Source organism: Giraffa tippelskirchi, chromosome 4, assembly GCF_054371585.1.
Source record: "Giraffa tippelskirchi isolate mGirTip1 chromosome 4, T2T-mGirTip1v1.2.pri, whole genome shotgun sequence".
NCBI lineage: Eukaryota > Metazoa > Chordata > Mammalia > Artiodactyla > Giraffidae > Giraffa > Giraffa tippelskirchi.
Genome location: NC_137278.1, coordinates 8,112,552 through 8,135,507, shown reverse-complemented (window position 1 = coordinate 8,135,507; position 22,956 = coordinate 8,112,552). Strand labels below are relative to the sequence as shown.

The 22,956-nt window shown below is 51.8% G+C and overlaps 1 protein-coding gene across 6 annotated transcripts in view; it reads left to right on the top strand.

Annotated features, from left to right (window-relative positions):
* The window catches only part of SLC25A25 (solute carrier family 25 member 25), a 33,617-nt gene extending 11,808 nt beyond the window's left edge, over positions 1-21,809 (top strand). The window contains exons 1-11 of one of the 6 annotated variants that reach the window (XM_081587066.1): positions 3,913-4,786; positions 13,948-14,074; positions 14,175-14,262; positions 14,946-14,981; positions 15,251-15,362; positions 16,645-16,803; positions 18,038-18,190; positions 18,536-18,643; positions 18,752-18,919; positions 19,469-19,619; positions 19,723-21,809. In XM_081587066.1, the coding sequence (XP_081443192.1) occupies positions 4,568-4,786; positions 13,948-14,074; positions 14,175-14,262; positions 14,946-14,981; positions 15,251-15,362; positions 16,645-16,803; positions 18,038-18,190; positions 18,536-18,643; positions 18,752-18,919; positions 19,469-19,619; positions 19,723-19,907 (1,506 nt within the window). In that variant the 5' untranslated portion in view covers positions 3,913-4,567 and the 3' untranslated portion in view covers positions 19,908-21,809. Of the gene's footprint in view, positions 1-3,912; positions 4,787-11,354; positions 11,623-13,947; positions 14,075-14,174; positions 14,263-14,945; positions 14,982-15,250; positions 15,363-16,644; positions 16,804-18,037; positions 18,191-18,535; positions 18,644-18,751; positions 18,920-19,468; positions 19,620-19,722 lie in introns of those variants that run through there. The other 5 variants (XM_081587068.1, XM_081587064.1, XM_081587067.1 and 2 more) reach the window with 5 other exon arrangements.
* Positions 21,810-22,956: the final 1,147 nt, after the last annotated feature.

Genomic DNA, 22,956 nt, shown 5'->3' with positions numbered 1-22,956 from the left:
CCAGGCAAGAGCACTGGAGTGGGGTGCCATTGCCTTCTCCAATACATTGTTTTATTTTTGCTTTAAATTGTCACTTATATTTGAAAGAGATTTAAACAATAAGAAAAATATCTTTCTTTCTACCCACACAATTACCATTTCTAGTGCTTTTCATTCCGTTCTTCATCTGGTATCATTTTCCTTCTATCTGAAGGACTTCTTTAACATTTCTTATAATACAGTTCTGCTGTCAATAAAGTCTTTAAGTTTTCATACGTCTGGAAAGTATTTTGCCTTCCTTTTGGATGGTATTTTTCTAGGTATAAAATTCTGGGTTAACAGTTTCTGATGGAAATCCCCTGTCATTCTTGTTTTTGTTCTTCTGTAAGTAATGGGTGTTTTTCTCAAGGTGCTTTTTAGATTTTCCTCTTTATCACTGGTTTTCAGAAATAATTGTGATGTGCCTGACTGTAATTTTTTGGTTTTGTTTTGATGTTCCTTATGCTTGGGGTTTGTTGAGCTCTTGGGTCTGTAGGTTTTAATAAATTTGGATAAAACCTGGCCATTATTTATTTAAATATCTTTTCTGTTCCCACCTCCATGAAATTTAGCAGGTGGATATTAGTCTATTAGCAGTTCTCCCAGAGGTCACTGATGCATTTTTCTCTCTCTCTGTCTTTTTTTTTTTGTATGGCTTTATTTTTTCTATGTGTGTTTCCTTTTGGAAAGTTTCTATTGCTGTGTCTTCAAGTTCCTTAATCTTTTCTTCTGCATTGCCTCATCTGCTGTTAAAACCATCCAGCTGTGTTTTTCATCTCAGACATTGTAATTTCCATCTAGAATATCTGCAGTGTCTCTATTTAACGTGCTGGATCTTTCTTGAGTGTATGGAATACAGTTATGACTTGTAATATCCTTGTGTCCTAATTTTATCGTACATGTCCTTTCCAGGTCAGTTTCAATGGATTGATTTCTCATTGTAGGTCATCTTCTCCTGCTTCTTTGCATTGCTGTTAATTTTTTTATGGGATTTTTATCTTGGATATTTTTGTATTCCTATTAATATTCTTGAGCTTTATTCCGGGGTGCAGTTATTTAGAAACAGTTCAACTCTCTTGGGCCAGCTTTTTATAGCTTTGTTAGATCAACAAGAACAGCATTTAGTCTAGGGCTAGTTTTGCCCCTGCTACGGAGGCAAAACCTTCTGAGTACCCTTCCTGAACTTCCCTATGTTATGAGGTTTTCCACTCCAGCTGGTGGGAACAGGAACTATTCTTAGCCCTGTGATGCCTTTGGCCAGTTCTTTCCCCACCCACAGGGAGTTTGCTCATACTCACATGCTCTGACTCTCAGGGGCCCTCAGCAGAACTACAGACCTCACTCTCTGTGCAGCTGTGTCATCTCTGGTTCTCTGCCCTGCACACTCCAGCTGTCCTGGCCTCCCAGCTCCTGCTCTTCATTGTGGGGAGACTGCTGGGCTCTGCTGGGTGTCCACTCTCTGCACGATAGCCTGGAAACTCTAGGCAGGAAACCTGGGCAATTGAAGGTCTCATCTGTTTAGAAATCTAAGGCATCCTGTCCTTCATTGCCCAATGTCTTGAAAACCATCATCTCACATTTTGTCTGTACGTTTAGTTGTTACTGGAGAAGGAAATGGCAACCCACTCCAGTATTCTTGCCTAGAGAATCCCATGGACGGGGGAGCCTGGTAGGCTACAGTCCACGGGGTCGCAAAGAGTCGGACACGACTGAGTGACTTCACTTCACTTCACTTTAGTTGTTATAGTCGGGAACGTGAATTGGTTCCTATTACTCCATGTTGGCTGGAACCCGCCCTGAATTCATAGCTTAGTTCTGTGGTACAGAGGAGTCCATTAAAGGAAAAACCAGTTACTTACTCAATACAGGATTTCTCTTTTATTTGTAGATGAGGGCCCAAAAGATCACCAGCTGCCCCAATTCACCAGATTTTCAGTGCCTTAAGAAAAAAAAGGATTAATTTTTAGTAGTGGATTCTTTATTTAGGGATTTTTACCCTAGACTGGCCCTTCTTTTGTATTAAAACTATTTAGTTCTATGAACTCAACAGTCATTTTCTAGATAAAAATAGCTAATTATGTACCGTTCTAAGAGCTTTCATGCATTATTTAATTTAGTCTTCAACCAACTCTATGAAGTAACAGTACAGTCCTGTTACTGTCCCCATTTTGCACATGAGGCTGTTAAAGCACAGAGAGGTAAAGTAGCTTGACCCAGATCACACAGCCAGTAAGTGATAGCCAGGATTGAACCTGGGGTTGGGCTCCAAAGACCAGACATTTAATCAACACACAAAACTCCTTCTAGGTAAAGTTGTTCTGTGTATCCAGTGAGAGGGCAACTGCTGTGGGCTCCTTAGCTCTCAAACAAGCATGGCAGTTTGCTTTCCCTTCTCTTGTTTTCTTTTTAAATAACAGCTGTATGTATGCACACATGCGTGCCTGGTCATACATGCTCATGATCTGGTTTCACAAGATATAAGAGGATACTCAGTGAAAATAAATCTCCCGTCTACCTTTCTCCCCTCAGACTCCCACGTCCCCCCATCCCCTCCCCAGACCATCTCTTCAATTTTAGTATGTCCTTCCAGGGAGATTCTTCTTGGATACAAGCGTAGAAATAAACAGCGGCATACTATCCCCTTTCTTCTGCACATAGCTGTTTTCCTCTAACAAGATATTTTCAAGTCGTTCCATAATCGTAGATGTAGTGCTGCCTTACTCTTTTTTTGGAGGGGGGAGGGTGGTTTGATGTAGACCATTTTTATTAAAGTCTTTATTAAATCTGTTACAGTATTGCTTCTGTTTTATGTTTTGGTGTTTTGGCTGTGAGGCATGTGGGATCCTAGCTCCCCAACCAGGGATCGAACGAACCCACACCCCCTGCGCTGGAAGGTGAAGTCTTAACCGCTGGACCGCCAAGGAAGTCCCTACTGTACTCTTTTTGACAGCTGCCTAGGGCTCCATTGTGTGATGTGCGTTAATTTACGACCTGCTCCCCTTTTAAAGAACTTTAAATTGTTTCCATTTGTGCTCAGTCGCTCAGCTGTGTCAGACTCTTTGTGACCCCATGGACCATAGGCTGCCAGGCTCCTCTGTCCATGGCCTCATCCAGGCAAGAATACTGGAGTGGGTTGCCATTTCCTTCTCCAGGGGATCTTCCCGACCCAGAAATTGAACCTGCTTTCTCCTGTGTCTAACCTGTGCTATTGTAAATCAGGCTGCAAAAAATATCCTTATGTTTTATCACATGTATGCATCCCATATATGTTAATACATGCATATGTGATTTCCCACATGTGCAAATGTATCTGCAGGTTAATTCACTGAAAGTGGAATTGCTGTCAGAGAGTTTGTGCTTTTGATATGCTGGTTGCAGCGACTAAATTGCCCTCCAGCAAGACTGCACTGGTTCACACTCTTATAACAGCGCATCTGGATATATGTTTCCCCAACACAGTCTATTAAAATTTTTCCATGCTGTGTTTGTCTTTAAAATAGTGGTTATGAACACCCCATCAGAGAGTTGCCTTTTCAAGAGATGACCTGACACTGCAGTTTGTCTGCTAGTAAATGAAGCAACAAATGACCAAAGATTAATTCCCTTTTATTCACGATCGTTTACTCAGTTGAGTCCACAGCCTTCACCTATTCCTGGTCCTGGGTACGAGGGCTAGAAAGGTGTGTGACTTGATCGCTGTCCCCCGGCAGCTCACCGTGTAGAGGGAGCCGCAGAGGAGAAAGGACCGTGATAGGGCGCGCCGTTTGTGTTCCGCACAATCGCAGAGAATGGGATAACTGAACAAGGGGAAGGGTTGCCGGATGTCTTAGGAAGCGTTGCTAGGATCTCTTGACCGTGTTAAACTTGAGGGGGAGTGTCATCCCGGAAGCAGCCAGTTGGAGAGGAGGAAGCCGGGCTCCTCCATGTGGATTCCGGGCCACTGGAAGCCCCTCTGGAGGTTGCCGCGGGCACCTCCCTGCAGAACTGCGGGCCGCATGCGGGGAATCGGCGGGCTGTGATTGGAGGGACGTTGCTGGTGGGGATAATGAACCCGGTAGTGTCGGCAGAGGTGATTGGCCGCGCCCTGCTGCAGTGAGAATGCAGGCTTGGATGCTCGGGTGCTCGCCGGTGTGATGCTGCTCATTAGTTCAGAGAGGACAAGCTGAATGATCGGGAGCTAGAAGAAGTTGGCTTCTGCCTCGGGAGAGGTCTGTCGGGCCATCCGCCTTTTCTTTGGTTTTTTTGCGCCAAAAAGCCAAACCTTTGATCACCGTCCACCTGCAAAAGTGAGTTTTTATTGGAAGAAGCTCCGGCAGCTCTCTCGTGTCCAGCACCCACCCCCGGCGGGGCTCTCAGAGTGAGCTGCTTCGCAGGCCAGGCACGACAGCAGTGAGAAGGCAGGAAGCAGCCACGGCGGGCAGAGCTGCCAGCCCTCCCAACTCCCCAGGCTTAGTCGTCCAAGCAGCTGTGTAGCCAGAGATCTTCGGTGTTGTGGTCACAGCCCTCAAAAGTGAGCGGTCACTGGCGGCAGCGTGGGGAGCAAGCTGGGATGTTTCAGATGCTGTGGCATTTTCTGTCTAGCTTTTTCCCCAGGGCCGGGTGCCAAGGCTCCAGAGAGGGCAGCGGGAATGAAGTCAGAGGCACCCCGGCCCCTGCTCGGAGAGACCAGATGCCAAGCTTTTTGGGGAAGCAGGACGGAAGGGCTGAGGCCACGGAAAAGAGACCCACCATCTTGCTGGTGGTCGGACCTGCAGAGCAGTTTCCTAAGGTAATGGCAATATCGAGAGGACCTCCTAGGTGAGGGGCTGGCCTGGAGAAAGTTGGAGCGTGGGTAGGAAGAGAAAACTTATGAGTGAATCTGTTTGCTACCAGGGCTTGGGGAAAAGTGTTACACAATAAAGAAGCCCAACTTTAGTCCAGTCTTCCTGTGGCTGCTGCACCATCTTGATTACCTTATGTGACCACTTCAGTGGCCATTGGAAGAAGGAAGGTGGAATGCAATGGGAGATATACCCTAGGATGTGTCACTGTGGCCCCAGAAAGCCATTTGAAAGGAAGGGACAGTTACAGTGTGTCTTAGGTATTAGCATTTTCAACAGCTTGGGGAGGACAGAGCTCAAGCGGACCACAAGGCGAACCTTCGAAGGTGAACCCAGGTGCTGGGAACTAGGGAGGGCCAGCCTGTCCTGCATCCCGAAGGTCAGACCCTCTGCCTTGGTGGACAGAGGACCCATCTTACCTTTCCGTTGGGGAGGAGGGGAGCAGTGGGGCAGAGTTGAGGCTGGAGGCTCAGGGCGCAGAGGCTGGTGGTCCTCTGGGGTCCTCAGGTCTGCTGAGTTGCGGAGGTCTTCTGTCCATCTCATGCCCTGAGTGTGGGTTGTGTCATCTGATCCCCTCAAGAGCCAGGGTAAGTGGTAGCATCCCCATTTCACAGATGAGGAAACTGAGGTGGAGAAAGGTTAAGTAATTTGCCCAGGATTAAACAATAAAGGAAGGGCAGAGGTGAGATTTCACTCTGGTCTACCTGGAACTTTGCCCTCTACTGCCTCACCTTTCCTTAAGAAATCCGCCAGGACTAGTCTGGTTTGGTTCAGGATTAGAACCAAAAGGCTGCTTGGCTGTGATTTCTCCTGCCCGAGGTAGCAATGCCTCGTTCACCTCCCGAGCCTTGGTTATTTTGAATCTTTTCTCCTTTCTCAAGGTAAAAATCTACTGGAAAAAGGAAGGAGAGTCTGCCCTAGGTGTGGCACACTGTAGAGTCCAGCAAAGGTCCTGCTGGGTTGAATTGCTGCATTTACGAAACAGGTGTTCACTTTCCCTTTGCTCAGTGGGAGGGACCTTTTTTTTTTAAATTTATTTCTTTGCCTGCCCTGGGGCTTAGTTGAGGCATGCAGGATCTTCAGTTGAGGTATGTGGGATCTAGTTCCCTGACCAGGGATCGAACCCAGGCCTTCTACATTGGGAGCGTGAAGTCTTAGCCACTGGACCACCAGGGAAGTCCCGGGAGGGACTTTTGATGCTTTTGCCGTGGTTGCAGGTGAAGCAATGAGAAAAATCCTTAGCCTGTGCTCAACCACTGGCAGCAGGGGTCTGAGCATCTGTACTGTGCCTGAGGCATGACAGGTGTCGCTCTCTACCTTTTGATCATTTTAGAGGAGCTTGGAAATGACTGCAGGGTTATCTGTTGGAAGGAACTTTTATCTCCAGACCTGCTTGCCTTACAGCCAAGGGATTATGGGATTGGCCGGCTCTGTTTTAAATTCACCCACTTTTGACTTTAATAATTAACTGCTCCATTTCCCAGACTCATTCTGACTGGCACCCCTTGCCAGTCCTCCCCCCGCCTGGGCTGGCTGGCATTGGAACTCTGTTCTGAACAGCTTCTTTCCTGACCTACAGAATTGGGAGCAAGGCGGGCTGGAACCTAAGAGCCACACCTCTCACTGGCACTTCTCGCCAAAAGGGACATGAATCAGCTGGCTGGGGGTGGGGGGGCCCCAAGAGGGAGGTGGATCAGCCGGCTTGGTTTGAAGCAAGCAGGAAAGCACACCTGGGCAGTGTGGACCCTTTAAAGGCAGATAACTAAGAACTGGAATAGCGGTTCAGCAGTACGTCCTTTTCCAGTGCAGCTGCTCTTGAAGGTAGAGGGTTGAGGGCTGTGATCGTTGGCCAGTGGGGCCTGGCTCACTGTTTCTCTGCCATTTCTCTCAGGCGGAGGCTGCCACAACCGCATGGAAACCTGGTGGAGACATTCACTTTGGTTCTCAGGCTTCTCAGTTTCCCAGCATTGCTACTCTGTTTAATTCTCACTTCCCTCTTTTAAATATGTCTGCTGGTGAGTCAGGTTCCTGCAAGGTTTTATTCTAGGAACTGTTCCAGTTTCCACCCTTTATCTTTGTCTTCCAGTTGATCTGCAGTTGGAGAAGAAAGCCATTAGTTTGGAGTGGGAGGTACCCCGAGCTGCATTCAAGCTTTCAAATCCTGAGGGGCCGTCTCCTCAGAAGCTCAGAGAATTTTTGGTCATTGTGTGTCTAATTGCCAAGAGCAGGCAGGTTTCATTGGAAACCAGCTCCACTGGGCTGTCATGGCAACCCGATCATCAAATGACACGGCGACCGCAGCAGCAAATGAGGCTCTGAGAGCCTTACCGGTGGGCGGGCTAGAGTAGCCGGATGCTGGCAAGGCTCCTTCGCATATTAATATTTTGGGCTTGGTCTGAGTCATTGGAGGGGGGTGGCGGAAACGCTTTATGAGCTAATGCCACACTCCCAAAGGTACTCTACTTGCCCTGTTCTTACCCCTGGTATTCCAGCTCTTGTAGGAAGCACCCGTTTCTCTGGTATGAAACAGTAGTAGAACAAGGAAAGCCTGTGGGGTCAGTGCATTGCCAGGTCTGAAGGTGAGAAGATGCTCGTGAGAGGAACTACAGATTAAGGGAAATGGAATACCACTGAATTCTCAGGGATTGGGAGTGACTGTCATCATTTCCCAGAACTAGTTGTTACAGGAGTGGACTTTGGAAGAAAGAAAGGAGACAAAAGTGGATCTGGGTCACGAAATTAGAACAGGTAAAGAGAGCGGAGAAGACATATAGATGGCAGGAGGGGGAACAGTGCATTATACTCAAGGATCCAGAAACACCTGGGGCTGGTGTCAAACATCAGGTGTCAAACATCCTGCTTTATGAACCTGTTTTTTTTTTTGGCCATGCCTCGTGACATGTGGGTTTCCATGGTGGCTCAGATGGTAAAGAATCTGCCTGAAGTGCGGGAGACCCGGGTTCAATCCCTGGGCTGGGAAGATCCCCTGGAGAAGGGAATGGCAACCCACTCCTGTGTTCTTGCCTGGAGAATCCCATGGACAAAGGACAAAACTGCAGGCTGCAGTCCATGGGGTTACAAAGAATCGGACACAACTGAGCGACCACACTTTCACTCTCATATGATGTGGGATCTTAGCGCCCTAACCAGGGATCAAACCCGTGCCCCCCGCAGTGGAAGCCGAGTCCTAACTACCAAACCGCTAGGCAAGTCCCAAGCCCTGCTTTATTCTTCTTCCTTATTTGTGTTTCTCATGTATGTGTTCAGCGCTGTAACAGGTAGAGTTTCTTGTGGCTTTTTTTTTTTTTAGCTAAAATTGCTCCCCCACACCTGCCACCTCCCGTGTGAGGGCCTGCTCATTATAATTCTCAGGGTCAGGCTGAGGAAGTATTCTTTGGAAACTGAAATTCTAAAATCTCTTTATGGCAGTGTCAGGCTTGGGTGCTGATTTACATGGCCGCTGTAACAAGAGCCGGGCCCTGGGTGAGCCTCAGCCCCGCTGCCAGCTGGCTCTGGGGCCTGAGCAAACCAGTGGCCTCTCCTGGTCTGATTCTTCATCTCAGAGATTAAGAGGTCACCCCAGGGCCTGGTCACCTCTGGGGCCCAGTGTCTGTCATTCCAGGGAGAGGACGTTTGCCTTGGAACTCCAGGTACCTGGAGGTCTCACCTGGGAAGTTGCCATTTCTGTGTGACAGAAGAACTCTGCATGACCTGTACAACTCAGGGGGGAGGATGGTTTAAATAAATAAGCAAATGCCAGTGTACGTTTGTCCAGTGAAGACATTCTGTTGGACGCGAACATGATTGCAAAACAGAAATACGTTGGAGCTCTTTTTTAAGAATAACATTGGAATAGAATTAATATAAGCGTTGTTAAGATCACATCTTGACAAGCACGTGTAGAACTTTTCAGAGAACATTTCTGACCCTGGTGGTACCATTGGTCTGTAGAATGATGAGCTCTGTTATGATCAGGAAGATTCTGTTCTGTTTATTGTAGAAGATATTTGCCCTTGTTTGATAATGCTTTTTAAATTTATTTTATTTTTTAAATTATGAAGATACGATAACACGTTTACAGGAGATTTGGAAAATATACAACAAGGTTTCATATAGATTGTTCCTTATATGTTGGATATTGATTTCACTTTCATTTGGCTTTGTTTTCAAATCTCTTTTCAGGTTTGTAAATACATCATAAAACTCAGTGGTACCAAAAAAAAAAGCCCTCAATGGTACAGTTATGTTTCCCACCATTGTTTGAAAAACATAGTTTAGTAGAAAATGAACATCTCCAATTGAACAACTTATTCATTCAGTCAAAATATTTGCCATTTTGTATTGGAAGGATTATAGTCATCATTGAAATGAGACACTTCAACAGATCTGTGTAATTTGTTTTCATTTTAGAAGCACACATGAATAATTTTAAAAAGGCAGATCAACAGTTAAAGTTCAACTCTTTTATTTATAAATGTGAACTTCCTTTAAAATAAAAGTAATAATACAGTATCTTGTTGAGGTAGACAAAATGCCCGGAGGACTCTTTATTTGCAGATGCTGCTGCTGTTTGGTTTAAACCTAAGGTCTTCATTGAGGATGGTCACATTTGTTCCTTGGGGTCTTAGAGCCCTGCCAAGTATGATTCATCCGTTCAGAAACTGCTTCTATTAGGCACCTTCTGTGATCAAGGCAAGGGCTCATCCCAGACAAGGAGGTACAATGGCCTTGCCTTCGGGGACTCCAACAGTAGAGATAAGATGTATGTTAAAATAGCCCTAAAGTAGAACATTCTGCATTGGGTGGCTTAACAGACAGACAGCTGAGTGACTTGGATTTAGGTGGAGGCTGAGCAGGCTCTTGTCCAAATAATCCTGAGCTGCCTCTGAGTAGCTCATCGGATCCACCCAAGTGGATGGATAAAACAGCCCAAGACCTGTTTTTACAGACTTAACCCTCAGATCTCTTTTAGAAGGGCTGAAACATGGGGTCAGCCAAAAAGTTCTTTGGGGTTTTTCTGTAGCCTCTCACAGGAAAACCAAATGAACTTTTTGGCCAACCCCATCATATAAGTTACTAAAATCTGTTTTAGAATGATGTACATAAGCATCAGCATCTTCTTTTCAGAACCTTTTCCAAGTTCTTAACAAAAGCCTTTTAGTGAATTTAAGAAGTTCCTTTCACTTTTGTGGATCAGCAAATGATCAAAACCCATTTCTAACCCATCCTGATGGTGAGGTTTTGTCTATATTAGGAAGTGGTGCTCTGTGGACGGAACAAGGCGAAACGGACTCCTTTTTCGTCTCTGTGACGTGGGCTCTTCCTCTGCAGCACAAATCTGACACCTTCCGTGCGAAGGGACGAGGTGGAGGTGGCAGGGTGGCCCTTAAATAAAGATCAGATCTTGACTCTCCAGGACCTGAGATTTTTTTTTTCCCTCATCCTCACCTAAAAGGGATATTCTAGGGCAGTGTTGTTCAGTAGAACTTTCTGTGATGATGGAAATGCTTGGTGATTACATGTGACTGTCAAGCCATGTGACCCAGGAAATGAATTTTTAGTTTCATTTCATTTTGATTAATTTAAAATTGAGGATTTCTTGATGGTCCAGTGGTTAAGACCCCCTGCATTGGAGACAAGGATTGCATCCCTGATTGGGGAACTTAAGAACCCACATGTTGTGGTGCAGTCAGAAATAAATTAATGAAAAGAAAATTGAAAAACTTCTGTATTGAGCAGCACGGTTGTAAGCCAGAAAGCTCCAATCCACTGAACTTTGGAGTGTTCTGAGTGAACGTGGACTCTGAAAACTACTTCTCTAGGTCCTGAGTGAGGCTCAGGCTGACCCTAGATTGGTGCTGCTGATTGGTGACCCTAGATTGGTCCATCCCCCCAGCACAGTGACCTTGGCCTAGGGTGTCCTCTTCCTGAACCCCCCCCCACGTCAGCCTCTCCACACTTGGCGGGGTCTCCAAGCAAAACCTGGAGGAGAAGGGGTGCTCGTGTGCAAGGTGGCCTGGGAAAGGAAGGTCCCCGGAGCCAGCCAGCTCAGGAGCGGCTCTGGGACAGATGAATGAGCCCCGCTACAATCCCATGGTACCCCTCCCAGCATCTCCCCGCCACCCCTGACTTTCTACCCTCACAGCTAAACTGGACCCATTCAGTGAGTCCTGATTCGATCTCTGCCTCCACTGATTTTTCTGCTGGGAATGATTTACTAAGGGGAGAAACGACGATATTGTGTGACGCGTTTGGGGACCTTGTGGAAAAAACAGGCCAAAGGCAGTTTGTTTGTGTGGAGGGGTTGGCAGCTGGAGGGTGAAGGTTTTGGGGTGGGGGGGCAGGGCCAAATGTGCTTGCCCGTCTAGGAAGGGTTAACCAGGGAGCGAGTGACGTCAGTCCTGATCTTTCTCCCCTGGCACCCGGGCAGTGCGGGCCTCCTCGTGGGGCTGTGTGCTCATTGGCTGTTGGCTAGAAGTACAGTGAGCAGACTTTTTTTTTCAATTAAGCCAAAGGGCAGGGCTGGGGCAGCCAATGACAGCTGCGCCCCAGCATATCTTGTGCAAGTGTGCCGGGCCAGGCAGCATTCCCGGCGTCCACGCCGCCTGCAGCAGCTCCCGCCAGCATGCTCTGCCTGTGCCTCTATGTGCCCCTCATTGGGGAGGCCCAGACTGAGTTCCAGTACTTTGAGTCCAAGGGGCTTCCCGCCGAGCTGAAGTCCATCTTCAAACTCAGCGTCTTTATCCCCTCCCAGGAGTTCTCCACCTACCGCCAGTGGAAGCAGGTCTGTACCGGGATGCGGAAGGCAGGCAGGCGGACATTTCCTCAGCGTTGGCTCAGTGAAGGCATGGGACCCTCCGGCTCCCTCGATTTCCAGCTGTGCTAGCTTTTCCCCAGCGGGCGCGTGGCTGTAGCCGGCTACAGGGCTGGGTCACGGGAGAGACTGGCTCTCATGTGACTTCCAAGGGGAGGCTGGAATTACAGGGGAGGCACTTGTGGAAGAGGGAAAGGAATTTTATTGTGGAGAGTGGGTGCGGGGCCAGAAAGTGGGGACATGGTCTGGCTGCTGCGGGGGTCTTTCTCTGAGCTGGGGGGCAGAGAGGGGGAGGGGAGAGGCCCCTCATTGGAGGTGCAGGAGTTGGAACTGTGGCTGCTGAGGTGACAGGGCTGTGCTCTGGGTGAAACAGACCAACGGGCACGGGTGAGGGGACCTTCCTAGGGGGTCTCTTTGGAGCCGGAGGCAGCAGAGATCATTACATTTTAAATAGGGGAAAACAGCTACAGTGTCTGAGAGGGTCGCCTCCTCCTACAGGGACACCCCAGTTTCGCTGGTCATCAGACCCCTCACTGTCCCCCGGTTCTCATGGTGGCAGTGGAGGTGAGAGAGTGTGCAGGGGGTGATGATGTGCTTATCCTAGGAAGGAGACCGGACTGGGGTAGAAGCGAGGGTTTAGACTGTTTTGAAACCAGCCACATGAACATGTCCTTGGGTTGTCTGTACCCCGACACCCACCCCAACAAGGCATATGGATCACATTGGTGCCAGAGCAACGCAGATTCCAGCGAGCTTCATTCCTCACGTTCGCCTCCTCCCTGAATGACATGCAGGTTCTACTTCCACTCCTCTCATAAAGCTAGGATGATTACCTATACGTAATCTGTGTCATTCTTGGCGGAGAGCAGAGATGTCTGCAGGAAGTTAACCCAAGTCCAGAGAGTTGATAGAACATGTACCAGCATCTGTCTCACATTCCAGTCACACCCCTGAGCTGGTCTTTGGATCATGTTAAGTGACACAGTATCTGGAGAGGACCAGCTAGCCAATGATGCATCAATTTCCAAACCCACTGGCTCAGAAGACTTTGAAACCCACATTGGTTTGTAGATAGAGGATGTGTTTCTCGCTGAAAGAATTGGGCAATGCAAGGAGACTGTACCCATTTTCCTTAGGAGATTTTTCGGTCCTAGTGTTGGGGTGTTGCTGGGTTGAAGTGACTCATGTATGTTCCCCACCTTCTTGAGATTAACCTTTAGAATGGCAGCAGGCTCTCTCAATAGGGAGGTGGCTCTGGAATCCAACAGGCCTGGCTTGAGTGCCGCCTACCACTTCCCTTGCTGCGTGACCTTGGATAAATTACTTAGCATCTCAGAACTTCTGTTTCCTACTCTGAGAAGTGAGGGAAATGCTAGCCCCCCACCTCTGAGAGCTATTTGCAAGGATTCATCGGGTTACTCAAAGTAAAACATTTAGCAGGACCTGGGGCACAAGCCAAGTGCTTGTGCTTTTGTGGAGAACTTCCAGTTTCTGAGCATCCAGAACAGACTGCAGCTGCTTGAACCAAGTGCATCTCTAAGCGCAGGTGCAGATTTCTGGACCCTCATTGCCAAGGAAAGGGTCTCTTAAAGCCCCCTTGGGTTACCAAACTATTCCTGAGTCAACTGCCCTGCTTTCCAGGGCCTGGTTAATAAGGGAGCCGAAGTTGGTTACAGCATCTGGCTCCCTCAAGATCTGAGACAGTCAGCGCCTTCGAGCACAGGTCCAAAAATAGTTCCTGTGGGTTGTACCACTTCCCTATCCTCCAGAGTTCTCTCTGTGTTTCCATGAAGCAGGCATTGGCAGGGGCCAGCTCTGCCCTGTACCTTTACCCGGGTCGCCCCCAACTCTTCTTGGCCCAGTGCCACTTTAAGGATAAAAGCGCAAGCTGCAGAGTTTCTGCTGAAATCTGGAGCTCTGGGGCCACCCTGCGTGTAGGCAGAGGGCATGTGGGGCTGAGGCCTGGCTCCAGAGACAGTGCTGCAGGGAGCCGAGCAACTAACCTGGTGAAACCAGAAAGGCTCAACCCCACCGCTGTTGGCCTCTGTCTGAAGGGCTTCTCTCGGGGACTGATTTTTTCCCTTGTCGATCGTGAGGGAAGCATGGCGGGCTCTCGGCTGGGTTCTGGCTGGTCCTCGGGCATCCAGGCAGTGACCCTGGGAGTGGAGGAACGGAAACATCTCAGGTCACTGGGCCACCTCATGGATGAGCAGTTGTTTTCCTGGGGATGGGGCACCGCAGGCGGGAGAAGCTGGTGTTTGAGCCCAGGGACGAAACCTTTCTTTTCTTTTCTAGAAAATCGTACAAGCTGGCGACAAAGACCTCGATGGGCAGCTAGACTTCGAAGAGTTCGTCCATTATCTCCAAGATCACGAGAAGAAACTGAGGCTGGTGTTTAAGAGTTTGGACAAAAAGAATGATGGTGAGCATTGTCCCCAGGGCCAGCAGCTGTCCCCCAGGGCCCGGCAGTCCTGGGCCTCTGTGCCAGGCTGGCCCCAGGTTCACGGCCTTTGTTGTTCCAGGGCGGATCGACTCCCAGGAGATCATGCAGTCCCTGCGGGACCTGGGGGTCAAGATATCTGAGCAGCAGGCAGAAAAAATCCTCAAGAGGTGAGTGCACGCGTAATCAGTCCCTGGGTTTGCTTTAACAAAAGTGTGACGAAAGAAAGATTCTTGGACTCGCTCTACGGTGCCATTCATTGTATTAACCCTGTTTCCATGGACTTTGGCTCCTGGTGGTTGGAAGGGATGAATAAGTAACCCCTCCCAGAGGCCAGCCGCTCCCCAGAGTCCAGGTCAGCTCCAAGTGGAAGAATCGCAAATCCCCTGGCAGGGTGCCCGACACCAGCTACCCTCAAAGAGAAAAGACTAGTGGAGAGATTTCAGTAGGTGAAAGGCGAGCAAGGAACACCCTTCTCTGCCTGGTCGTGCAGGGAGGGGTGGGGCTCACAGGGCCGCCCTCTGGTGAGGGGGACTTCCTCTTAACTTCACACTCAGATGCACTGCCCCGAAAGTCAGCCCCAGGCAAATGGTGCTCCTAGGGGCTGGGAACTCCCACCTTAGCAGCCCTGCAGTCGCTTCCTGTCCTCCCCAGCCTCCTTAAGTCCTGGGGGGCCCAAAGCCGGCTGGCAGGCTGGTAGGGATGGCAGCCCCTGGCGCTCGCTCCCCTCGCCTGCAGAGCGCGTCTTCACGCCATGCTGTGCCGTGTGCTTGCCTCACTAACCTCCGCTCAGAGCACTTATTTGTGTTGTTTCTCCTCTCTCCTCTGCATCCTCCTTTTGTCTGTCTGTCAGAATACGAACGGGCCACTTCTGGGGCCCTGTCACCTAGTAAGTATACGTGTCACCCTGGGGACCTCCTCCCTCCTTGACTTCTGTGCTTGATCAGATCGGGGTGCTCGTGGGCCATTACATCCCCGTGTCTGTGCCAAGTGGGGTGTGGAGCCACCTGGCCCCTTCTCCTCCGGGGCAAGGGCGCCTTCCGTGGTTTCCTGATGGCCACGCGCCTGTCCTCGGCTCCCCTAGAGGTGGTGGGGGTGGTGTTGCGGCTGACAGATGGGGCCTGCGTCCACATGGGTGACCGTGCGCATGTCTTGCAGCATGGACAAAAACGGCACGATGACCATCGACTGGAACGAGTGGCGAGACTATCACCTCCTGCACCCCGTGGAGAACATTCCTGAGATCATCCTCTACTGGAAGCACTCCACGGTGAGTCCTTCCTCCTGGGGCCGGATGGCGGTTTCTCCTTCCCTGCGGTCCAGAGGGTCCCGTCCGCCCAGCATCAGCCCCCATTCTGCCAGGGGTTCCCGGCCTGCCCCCTCTTCAGCAGCAGGGCTGTTCACTCCTCTGCCAGCCCTCCAGGTGCTCCCTCCATCTCCCACGTGCCAGCCAACCTGAATGGCTCCGCCCATTCCCCAAACACAGGGTTCCCTCTGCCAGAAAGGGTGCCCTCCTGTCCCCACCGTTGCTGCCCGATCTTCAGAGTCCACCCTTCTCTCTGAGCCCTCTGGTTTTCGCAAAGCCTCCTAGGAGGCAGTGGGAGCTGCCCGGTAGAGACCAAATAGCTGAGCTGTTAAGTGTCTTCCCCCTCCCCCACCCCAGTTTTTGTCTCATTTTCCTCTATGGCAAAAGAATACCTCCTTCCGCACTGCCACACACATATAGCTCTTTCACCTCTGATCAGAAACACACAGCACCCTCACTCGTGGTGGCCCTGTTGATCCCCCTCCCCCGAGCCCCCTCAATGCACAAGCATCCCTTTCTGCTACTCCTTGCTGAGTGCCCCCTGGTCGCAGTCCTACTACCATCCCAGGCCACCAGCTCTAAGAGGGGAGGCCACAGGCGCCCCTCCTCCTCCGGCTCCCTCAGTGTCCTCAGGGGACACCTGGCATCTTTGTGGGGTGAAATTAAGTGGATGCCCCATGGGTAGGAGCTGGTTGTCCCCCGGGTCGGGCCTGCACCCCCCGGGCTTGGAGCAGAGCTGGCTCTGCCAGCCGCACCAGGGGAGAGGGTGCCGCTCAGGCAGCACAGCCCTCTCGTGTTTGCAGAAGCCTTGCATAACGCTCTGCCGGCGTGATCCGGTTACTGTTCAGGTTTCAGAAGGATTTTTACCCTGGTTACACATCGTGTTTCAGAAGAATTTTTACCCCTGACTTGATCCTTTGAGCACAGCCAGCCTGGCAATCCTCAGCTGAAATGCCTTTGTAAGCTGTTCTTGCAGGAGCTCCTGGTGGCCTCTGGACGGGCTGTCCTCCTGGTTTTGTACCCGCGTTCTTCCAGCTCTGCTCTCGGACCCTAACCTCGGCCTCTCTCTTCAAGGCCACAGACGGCTCAGAGCTTTATCACCTCCACAGAGTGGGGGCGGGGGCGGGGCAGGGTGGTGGTGGTTCCATTCTAGACAGTGGAAGGCTGTGAACCTAGCTGTCGGCCGGTAGTTCAGCCACAAGCTTTGGGAGCCTGCTTGATTTATTGGTGTTGGTCTTCCTCACAGATCTTTGATGTGGGTGAGAATCTGACAGTTCCTGATGAGTTCACAGTGGAGGAAAGGCAGACAGGGATGTGGTGGAGGCACCTGGTGGCCGGCGGCGGGGCGGGGGCCGTATCGAGAACCTGCACGGCCCCCCTGGACAGACTGAAGGTGCTCATGCAGGTAGGTGCCCTGAGCCGCCCGTTTCCACCTTGGGGTTCTTTGGTCGGTTGGCTTCCCTGCCCTCTCTGGGGCCCTGCTCTGGGCCCATACCTTTCTAACTGAGTAAATCAAATTGGAGTTATTGCTCCGACCAGGGTGACATTAGATCCTGGCCCAGGTGACCTTTTGCACATTGCTGATCTAATTTTATCTGAGGCTCTTAAGCCAGGAGTCACATTACAGGGCTGTAATATGGGCAGCTGACCCCGGTGAGAACTGGGGTATGGCAGGAACCTGTCGCCTTATGTGCATCTTATGTAGATGCATGGGGGGCTGTGCAAGCTGATCCTCACCTGGCCCAGACACTAGTCCCCTGGCCAAGTGCCCGATTCCAAGTCCACAGGGCAGAGATAAGCTGAACCCACGTCAGGGGCAGGGTTGTGAAAGAGACCTGCCTGAGGACACACCACTGGACTTCAGTGTCATCTGAACAGTGGCCAGTCACCCCCTTGTTTCCTGGCTGGTGTTCTGGCATTTTTTAATGCCAGGAACCCTGCTCAGAAAAGGCGTCAGCCTTTCCCTGCCCTCCTTTCCCTGCCTCGGTTCAAGGCCTGTGGACAGAAGAAGGTGCCAGATCAGGGAGATGGAGTGGTTTGGGCAGAGGAGCTCGGGGCCTGGGACCCGATCCGGGGTCCCACCCTCCCATCTGGGTGACCGTGAGCACTTCACTCCCAGGGCTTCTAATCCTCTGGAAACTAAGAGGCTCGAACCAATTGCCTTGTCAGTTTGTTTTTCTTCCCCAAATCCCCAGGAATGCTGTAGAGATGAGAGGCTGTCCTTGGACGAAATGACCAAGACTGGGAATGCGTTTTCAATTAATGGGAGTAGGGGAGGAGGGGTCGTGGGCAGGGGACACGTAGATTGGCTGATCTGATGATGGTTGAACCTTATTATGGGTTCATGGAAGCTCCTCTACTTTTATATATGCTTGGAAGTTTTTCCATAATAAAAAGTTCAATTTTTTTTTTAAGTAGTCCTCGTGGAGGTGTAAGAGGTGTTTAGCATGGTGTTGGCATATGCAGGTGCACAGTAAAAAGTCTGGTTGGACCCACAGCCATGTTTGACTCTCAGGGTGCCGAGTCAGTCTCAGGCACGAGAGGGCAGAGCCTTGCCTGCTGACCTCCCATCTTGGTTCTTGGTCAGACGACAGTGGCTCCCTGTGGCTCCTCCCAACCTCTTGTCCTTCCCTCCCCAGGTCCATGCCTCCCGCAGCAACAACATGTGCATCGTGGGTGGGTTCACCCAGATGATTCGAGAAGGAGGAGCCCGATCACTCTGGCGGGGCAATGGCATCAACGTCCTCAAAATTGCCCCTGAGTCAGCCATCAAATTCATGGCCTACGAGCAGGTGAGGACCCGGCTCTCCAGGGAGAGTCGCCCCGTGGCAGCTGCATCCTGAGCACCCCCTGGGACGAGGTCCCTGCCCTGCCGATCCCCTGGAGCCCAGAGCCAGGCCTTGTACCTGAGGGACAGCCGGGCCAGGCAGGGGATGGAGAGGCCTGGTCTGACCCCCGCACTGCCCCACTAGCCCGTTCCACTGGGGGCCAGTGCCCTCCTTCTCTGGGCAGCGTCAAAAGTCCCAGGGACGCCAGGTCTCGGTTAAACCTGATTGGCTCCGGGAGGACGGGCGGGGTGGCAACAGGTGTGCTGGTCTCTGGCAGGGGGGTTTCAGTTTGTTGGCTCCTTGTTCCAGATCAAACGTCTCATTGGGAGTGACCAGGAGACGCTGAGGATTCATGAGAGGCTTGTGGCAGGGTCCTTGGCAGGGGCCATTGCCCAGAGCAGCATCTACCCAATGGAGGTGAGGGCCACATCAGTGCTGGGGCGGGCAGCCCGTGTGGGGGTGGGCGGGCAGAGTGGGCCCTGCTCATGCTTCCATCACCCCCCTCCCGCCCCCGGGGCTCTGCAGGTCCTGAAGACCCGGATGGCCTTGCGCAAGACAGGCCAGTACTCGGGCATGCTGGACTGTGCCAGGAAGATACTGGCCCGAGAGGGCATGGCCGCCTTCTACAAAGGCTATGTCCCCAACATGTTGGGCATCATCCCCTACGCTGGCATAGACCTGGCCGTCTACGAGGTGAGGCCCCCTGGAGGACTCAAGCCCCTTGAGCAACAGGAGAGATTCAGAAACCCCCTCCTGGCCATGTGTCATCCCTCCCCAGCCCCCTTCCCCCCATTGTCTCCTTCCAGATTTCTCTGTCCCTTGCAAGGGGTCTCCGGTCACACTGCCTGCCCATGGCAGCCCCCAGGTTCTGTATCCCAGGGGCTTGGCCAACAGATCTAGAGAGCGCGATGCCCTGGGGGCTCCGCGGGCCCGTGCAGGCTCCAGAGCACTGGGGTCCAGCTCTCCAAAGAGAAGAAGGGGTTGCCACCCCTGCTTCCCCCCACCCCCCACTCCCCATCCTATCTGGGAATCCCCAGTGACAGCAGAAACAAAGGGCAGGCCGGTCAGGAGCGCAGCCAGCCCCCAGGGCCAGCCCAGGCCAGGCGAGTTGGGTTACTGTGGCCTTGCGGATCCCATCCATGTGACCGGGCAGCGCCTCCTGTGTGGATCCGATATCTGCCCCCCATCCCTCCTGGGGCCTGCAGGCCCTTGGGCCCATCCCTGCCCCCTGTGCCCTTGCAGACGCTCAAGAATGCCTGGCTGCAGCGCTATGCAGTGAACAGTGCAGACCCTGGTGTGTTTGTGCTCCTGGCCTGTGGCACCATGTCCAGCACCTGTGGCCAGCTGGCCAGCTACCCACTGGCCCTGGTCAGGACCCGGATGCAGGCCCAAGGTAAGGCCAGTCGACCCCCAGGGCCCCATCTCCCCCAGGGGCAGGCTGGGATGTAGGGAGGAGCCGGCGAAAGGCCCCTGACAGGTGGCCTCTCTCACTGCAGCCTCCATGGAGGGCGCTCCCGAGGTGACCATGAGCAGCCTCTTCAAACAGATTCTGCGGACCGAGGGGGCCTTTGGCCTGTACCGGGGGCTGGCCCCCAACTTCATGAAGGTGATCCCGGCCGTGAGCATCAGCTACGTGGTGTACGAGAACCTGAAGATCACCCTGGGCGTGCAGTCACGGTGATGGGCTGGGGCCCAGCTGCCCGCGCGGACTTGCTGATCCCGGGCTCCCAGCCCTGGGATGTGTAGCCATCTCATTCTGTGAATGTACCAACACTACGCTGACTGAAGCCAAGCTGTGAAAACCCTGGGGTGTGCCCACAAATGGGGGGGGACAGAGCTGGTAGGCCCACCAGGTGCGTCCCGCTGACCCCAGCCAACCCGCGTGTCCATTCCAGGGAGGACCTGTGAGTGTTCCTCAGGGCCCAGGGCTCAGCAGGACACGGGCTCGAGCATGTGGGGGGCTGAACGCTGCCCACGGGCGCCTGCCGACGAGCAGGGCTGGGAGGCTGGCTTCATTCTCCCGTTGCATCCTCGCAGCCGGACCATTGGCGCAGGCCCTCTTCTGGCCTGCTGAGCGTCTTCCCCCAGGGCCCACCTCGCTTCCTTCCTCGCTGCTGTTTTCCATGGTAGGAGGAGGGCCCCCGGCCCTCTCCCCACGCTGCTCGTCCCCCCTCAGTCCGTGGGGAAGGGTAGTTGTACCTGAAACCTAAGCCCGGCTTCCTGACCGGCTGCCCTGCTGCTGGCTGGCTGGTGCAGGGAAGAAGGAGGAGTCTGGCTTCTGAGCTGCCCAGCAGCCAGGCACCTGGATGCACGTGTGCATGACGGGGTCCAGGCTGCCTGGCATCCTGGCGCATGGCTTCACAGGTCCTGGAACCCAGAGGGCCTCTGCTCCCTGCCGCTGGGGGGACTCGTGAGGCTCTGAGCTGGGCCCGGACTCTGTCAGGACTGGCACCAGCTCAGAACCAAGTCCCTCTGCCCCGCTAGCATGAGGGCAGCGGGCATCGTGTCAAAGCGGAAAGGGCTGTGTCTGTGCTGCGTCTGCACGCCCTGGCGAGAGAAGGAAAAGGTGTTCAAGGCCTTAATAATTATGTATCGTTGGAAGAAGGGTTTTGTTCAGAAAGAGAAGCTGAACAAACGTGCAGGTTCTGGTCTTCCAGAAGGAAGACAGAGCCGATGGCTTGGCTGACCGCATTAAAGTCTGTTTCTGACCCCCCTGGGGACTCGTGTCAGATCCCCACGGGGGCCAAGTGGGACCACTTCACATTCCGCTGATGCAATGTGTCACACTGCTTGGAGCCTATTTATTTTGTATTTATTTGAACAGAGTTACATCCTAACTATTTTTATAGATTTGTTTAATTAATAGCCTGTCATTTTCAAGTTCATTTTTTATTCCTATTTATGTTCCTGGTGGATTGTACCTTCCCAGCCCCTGTGAGGTGGGGTGGGGAGAGGAAGCAGGGGGCCATGGGTGTGCCCCTCATACCTGTCCAAAGAAATTCCTCTTGGAACTGGTGACGGAAGAAAGGCAAAGAAGGCAAAAGGGCCCTGACTGCAGAGAGAGGGGCCCTTGGCGGGGCGGGGTTGGGGGCCAGCACCCAGGAAGCCTTAGGAGCTGAGGGTTTGATCGGGGGGGCGGGAAGAGGGAGGGAAACTCCCACCCCATTGAAGATGAAAGTCAAATCATTTCTTGAACTGGGGAGGGATTTCTTTATTCCCCCCTTTTTGAAGGATAGGGCAGTGAGGTACCTATCACTGTGAGTTTGGGGGTGAGGGGCGGAGGAGAAGGCCACCAGCTCCCCCTGCCCCCCCGTGAAGCGGGCTCCCTCTGTCCCGGCCATTCCCCCCGACCCCGACCCGCTCACCCTGCTCAATAATGCTGGTCACCGTGCAGATGCACGGTCACACTTCCATTCACCGGAATGGCCTGATGAGGACAATTCAAATAGGATGCAAAGATCAATGCAAAAATTACTGTTATATATAAATAGAGTTGTAACTGAAATTGGTGACAAAGCAAATTAAGAAAGAATTGGGAGTTGTCATTTAAAACAGCCTTCTAATAAAGTTGTTTCAGAGCTGATGACGGAGTCATGGTTTTTCTGACCTGGGCTTGGGTGGCACGGAGCTGTTTCCACGTTAGAATGTTGTTGTGTCACTCAAGTCCCTTCAGTCATGTCCGACTGTCTGCGACCCCATGGACTGTAGCCTGCCAGGCTCCTTTGTCCATGGGATTCTCCAGACAAGAATACTGGAATGGGTTGGCATTTCCTTCAGGGGATCTTCCCGGACCAGGGATCAAACCCACGTCTCCTGCCTTAGCAGGTGGATTCTTTACCACTGAGCCACCAGGGAAGCCCATGTGTACAAATCCATTTGTCTCATCAGTTCAGTTCAGTCGCTCACTCGCGTCCAACTCTTCGCGACCCCATGAATCGCAGCACGCCAGGCCTCCCTGTCCATCACCAACTCTCGGAGTTTACCCAAACCCACGTCCATCAAGTTGGTGATGGCATCCAGCCATCTCATCCTCTGTCGTCCCCTTCTCCTCCTGCCCCCAATCCTTCCCAGCATTAGGGTCTTTTCCAATGAGTCAACTCTTCACATGAGGTGGCCAAAGTATTGGAGTTTCAGCTTCAACATCAGTCCTTTCAATGAACGCCCAGGACTGATCTCCTTTAGGATGGACTGGTTGGATCTCCTTGCAGTCCAAGGGACTCTGAAGAGTCTTCTCCAACACCACAGTTCAAAAGCATCAATTCTTCGGCGCTCAGCTTTCTTTATAACTCTCACATCCATACATGACCACTAGAAAAACCATAGCCTTGACTAGACGGACCTTTGTTGGCAAAGTAATGTCTCTGCTTTTAAATATGCTATCTAGGTTGGTCATAACCTTCCTTCCAAGGAGTAAGCGTCTTTTAATTTCATGGCTGCAATCACCATCAGTGGTGATTTTGGAGCCCCAAAAAATAAAGTCTGACACTGTTTCCACTGTTTCCCCATCTATTTCCCATGAAGTGATGGGACCAGATGCCATGACCTTAGTTTTCTGAACGTTGAGCTTTAAGCCAACTTTTTCACTCTCCTCTCACTTTCATCAAGAGGCTCTTTAGTTCTTCTTCACTTTCTGCCGTAAGGGTGGTGTCATCTGCATATCTGAGGTTATTGATATTTCTCCCGGCAATCTTGATTCCAGCTTGTGTTTCTTCCAGCCCAGTGTTTCTCAT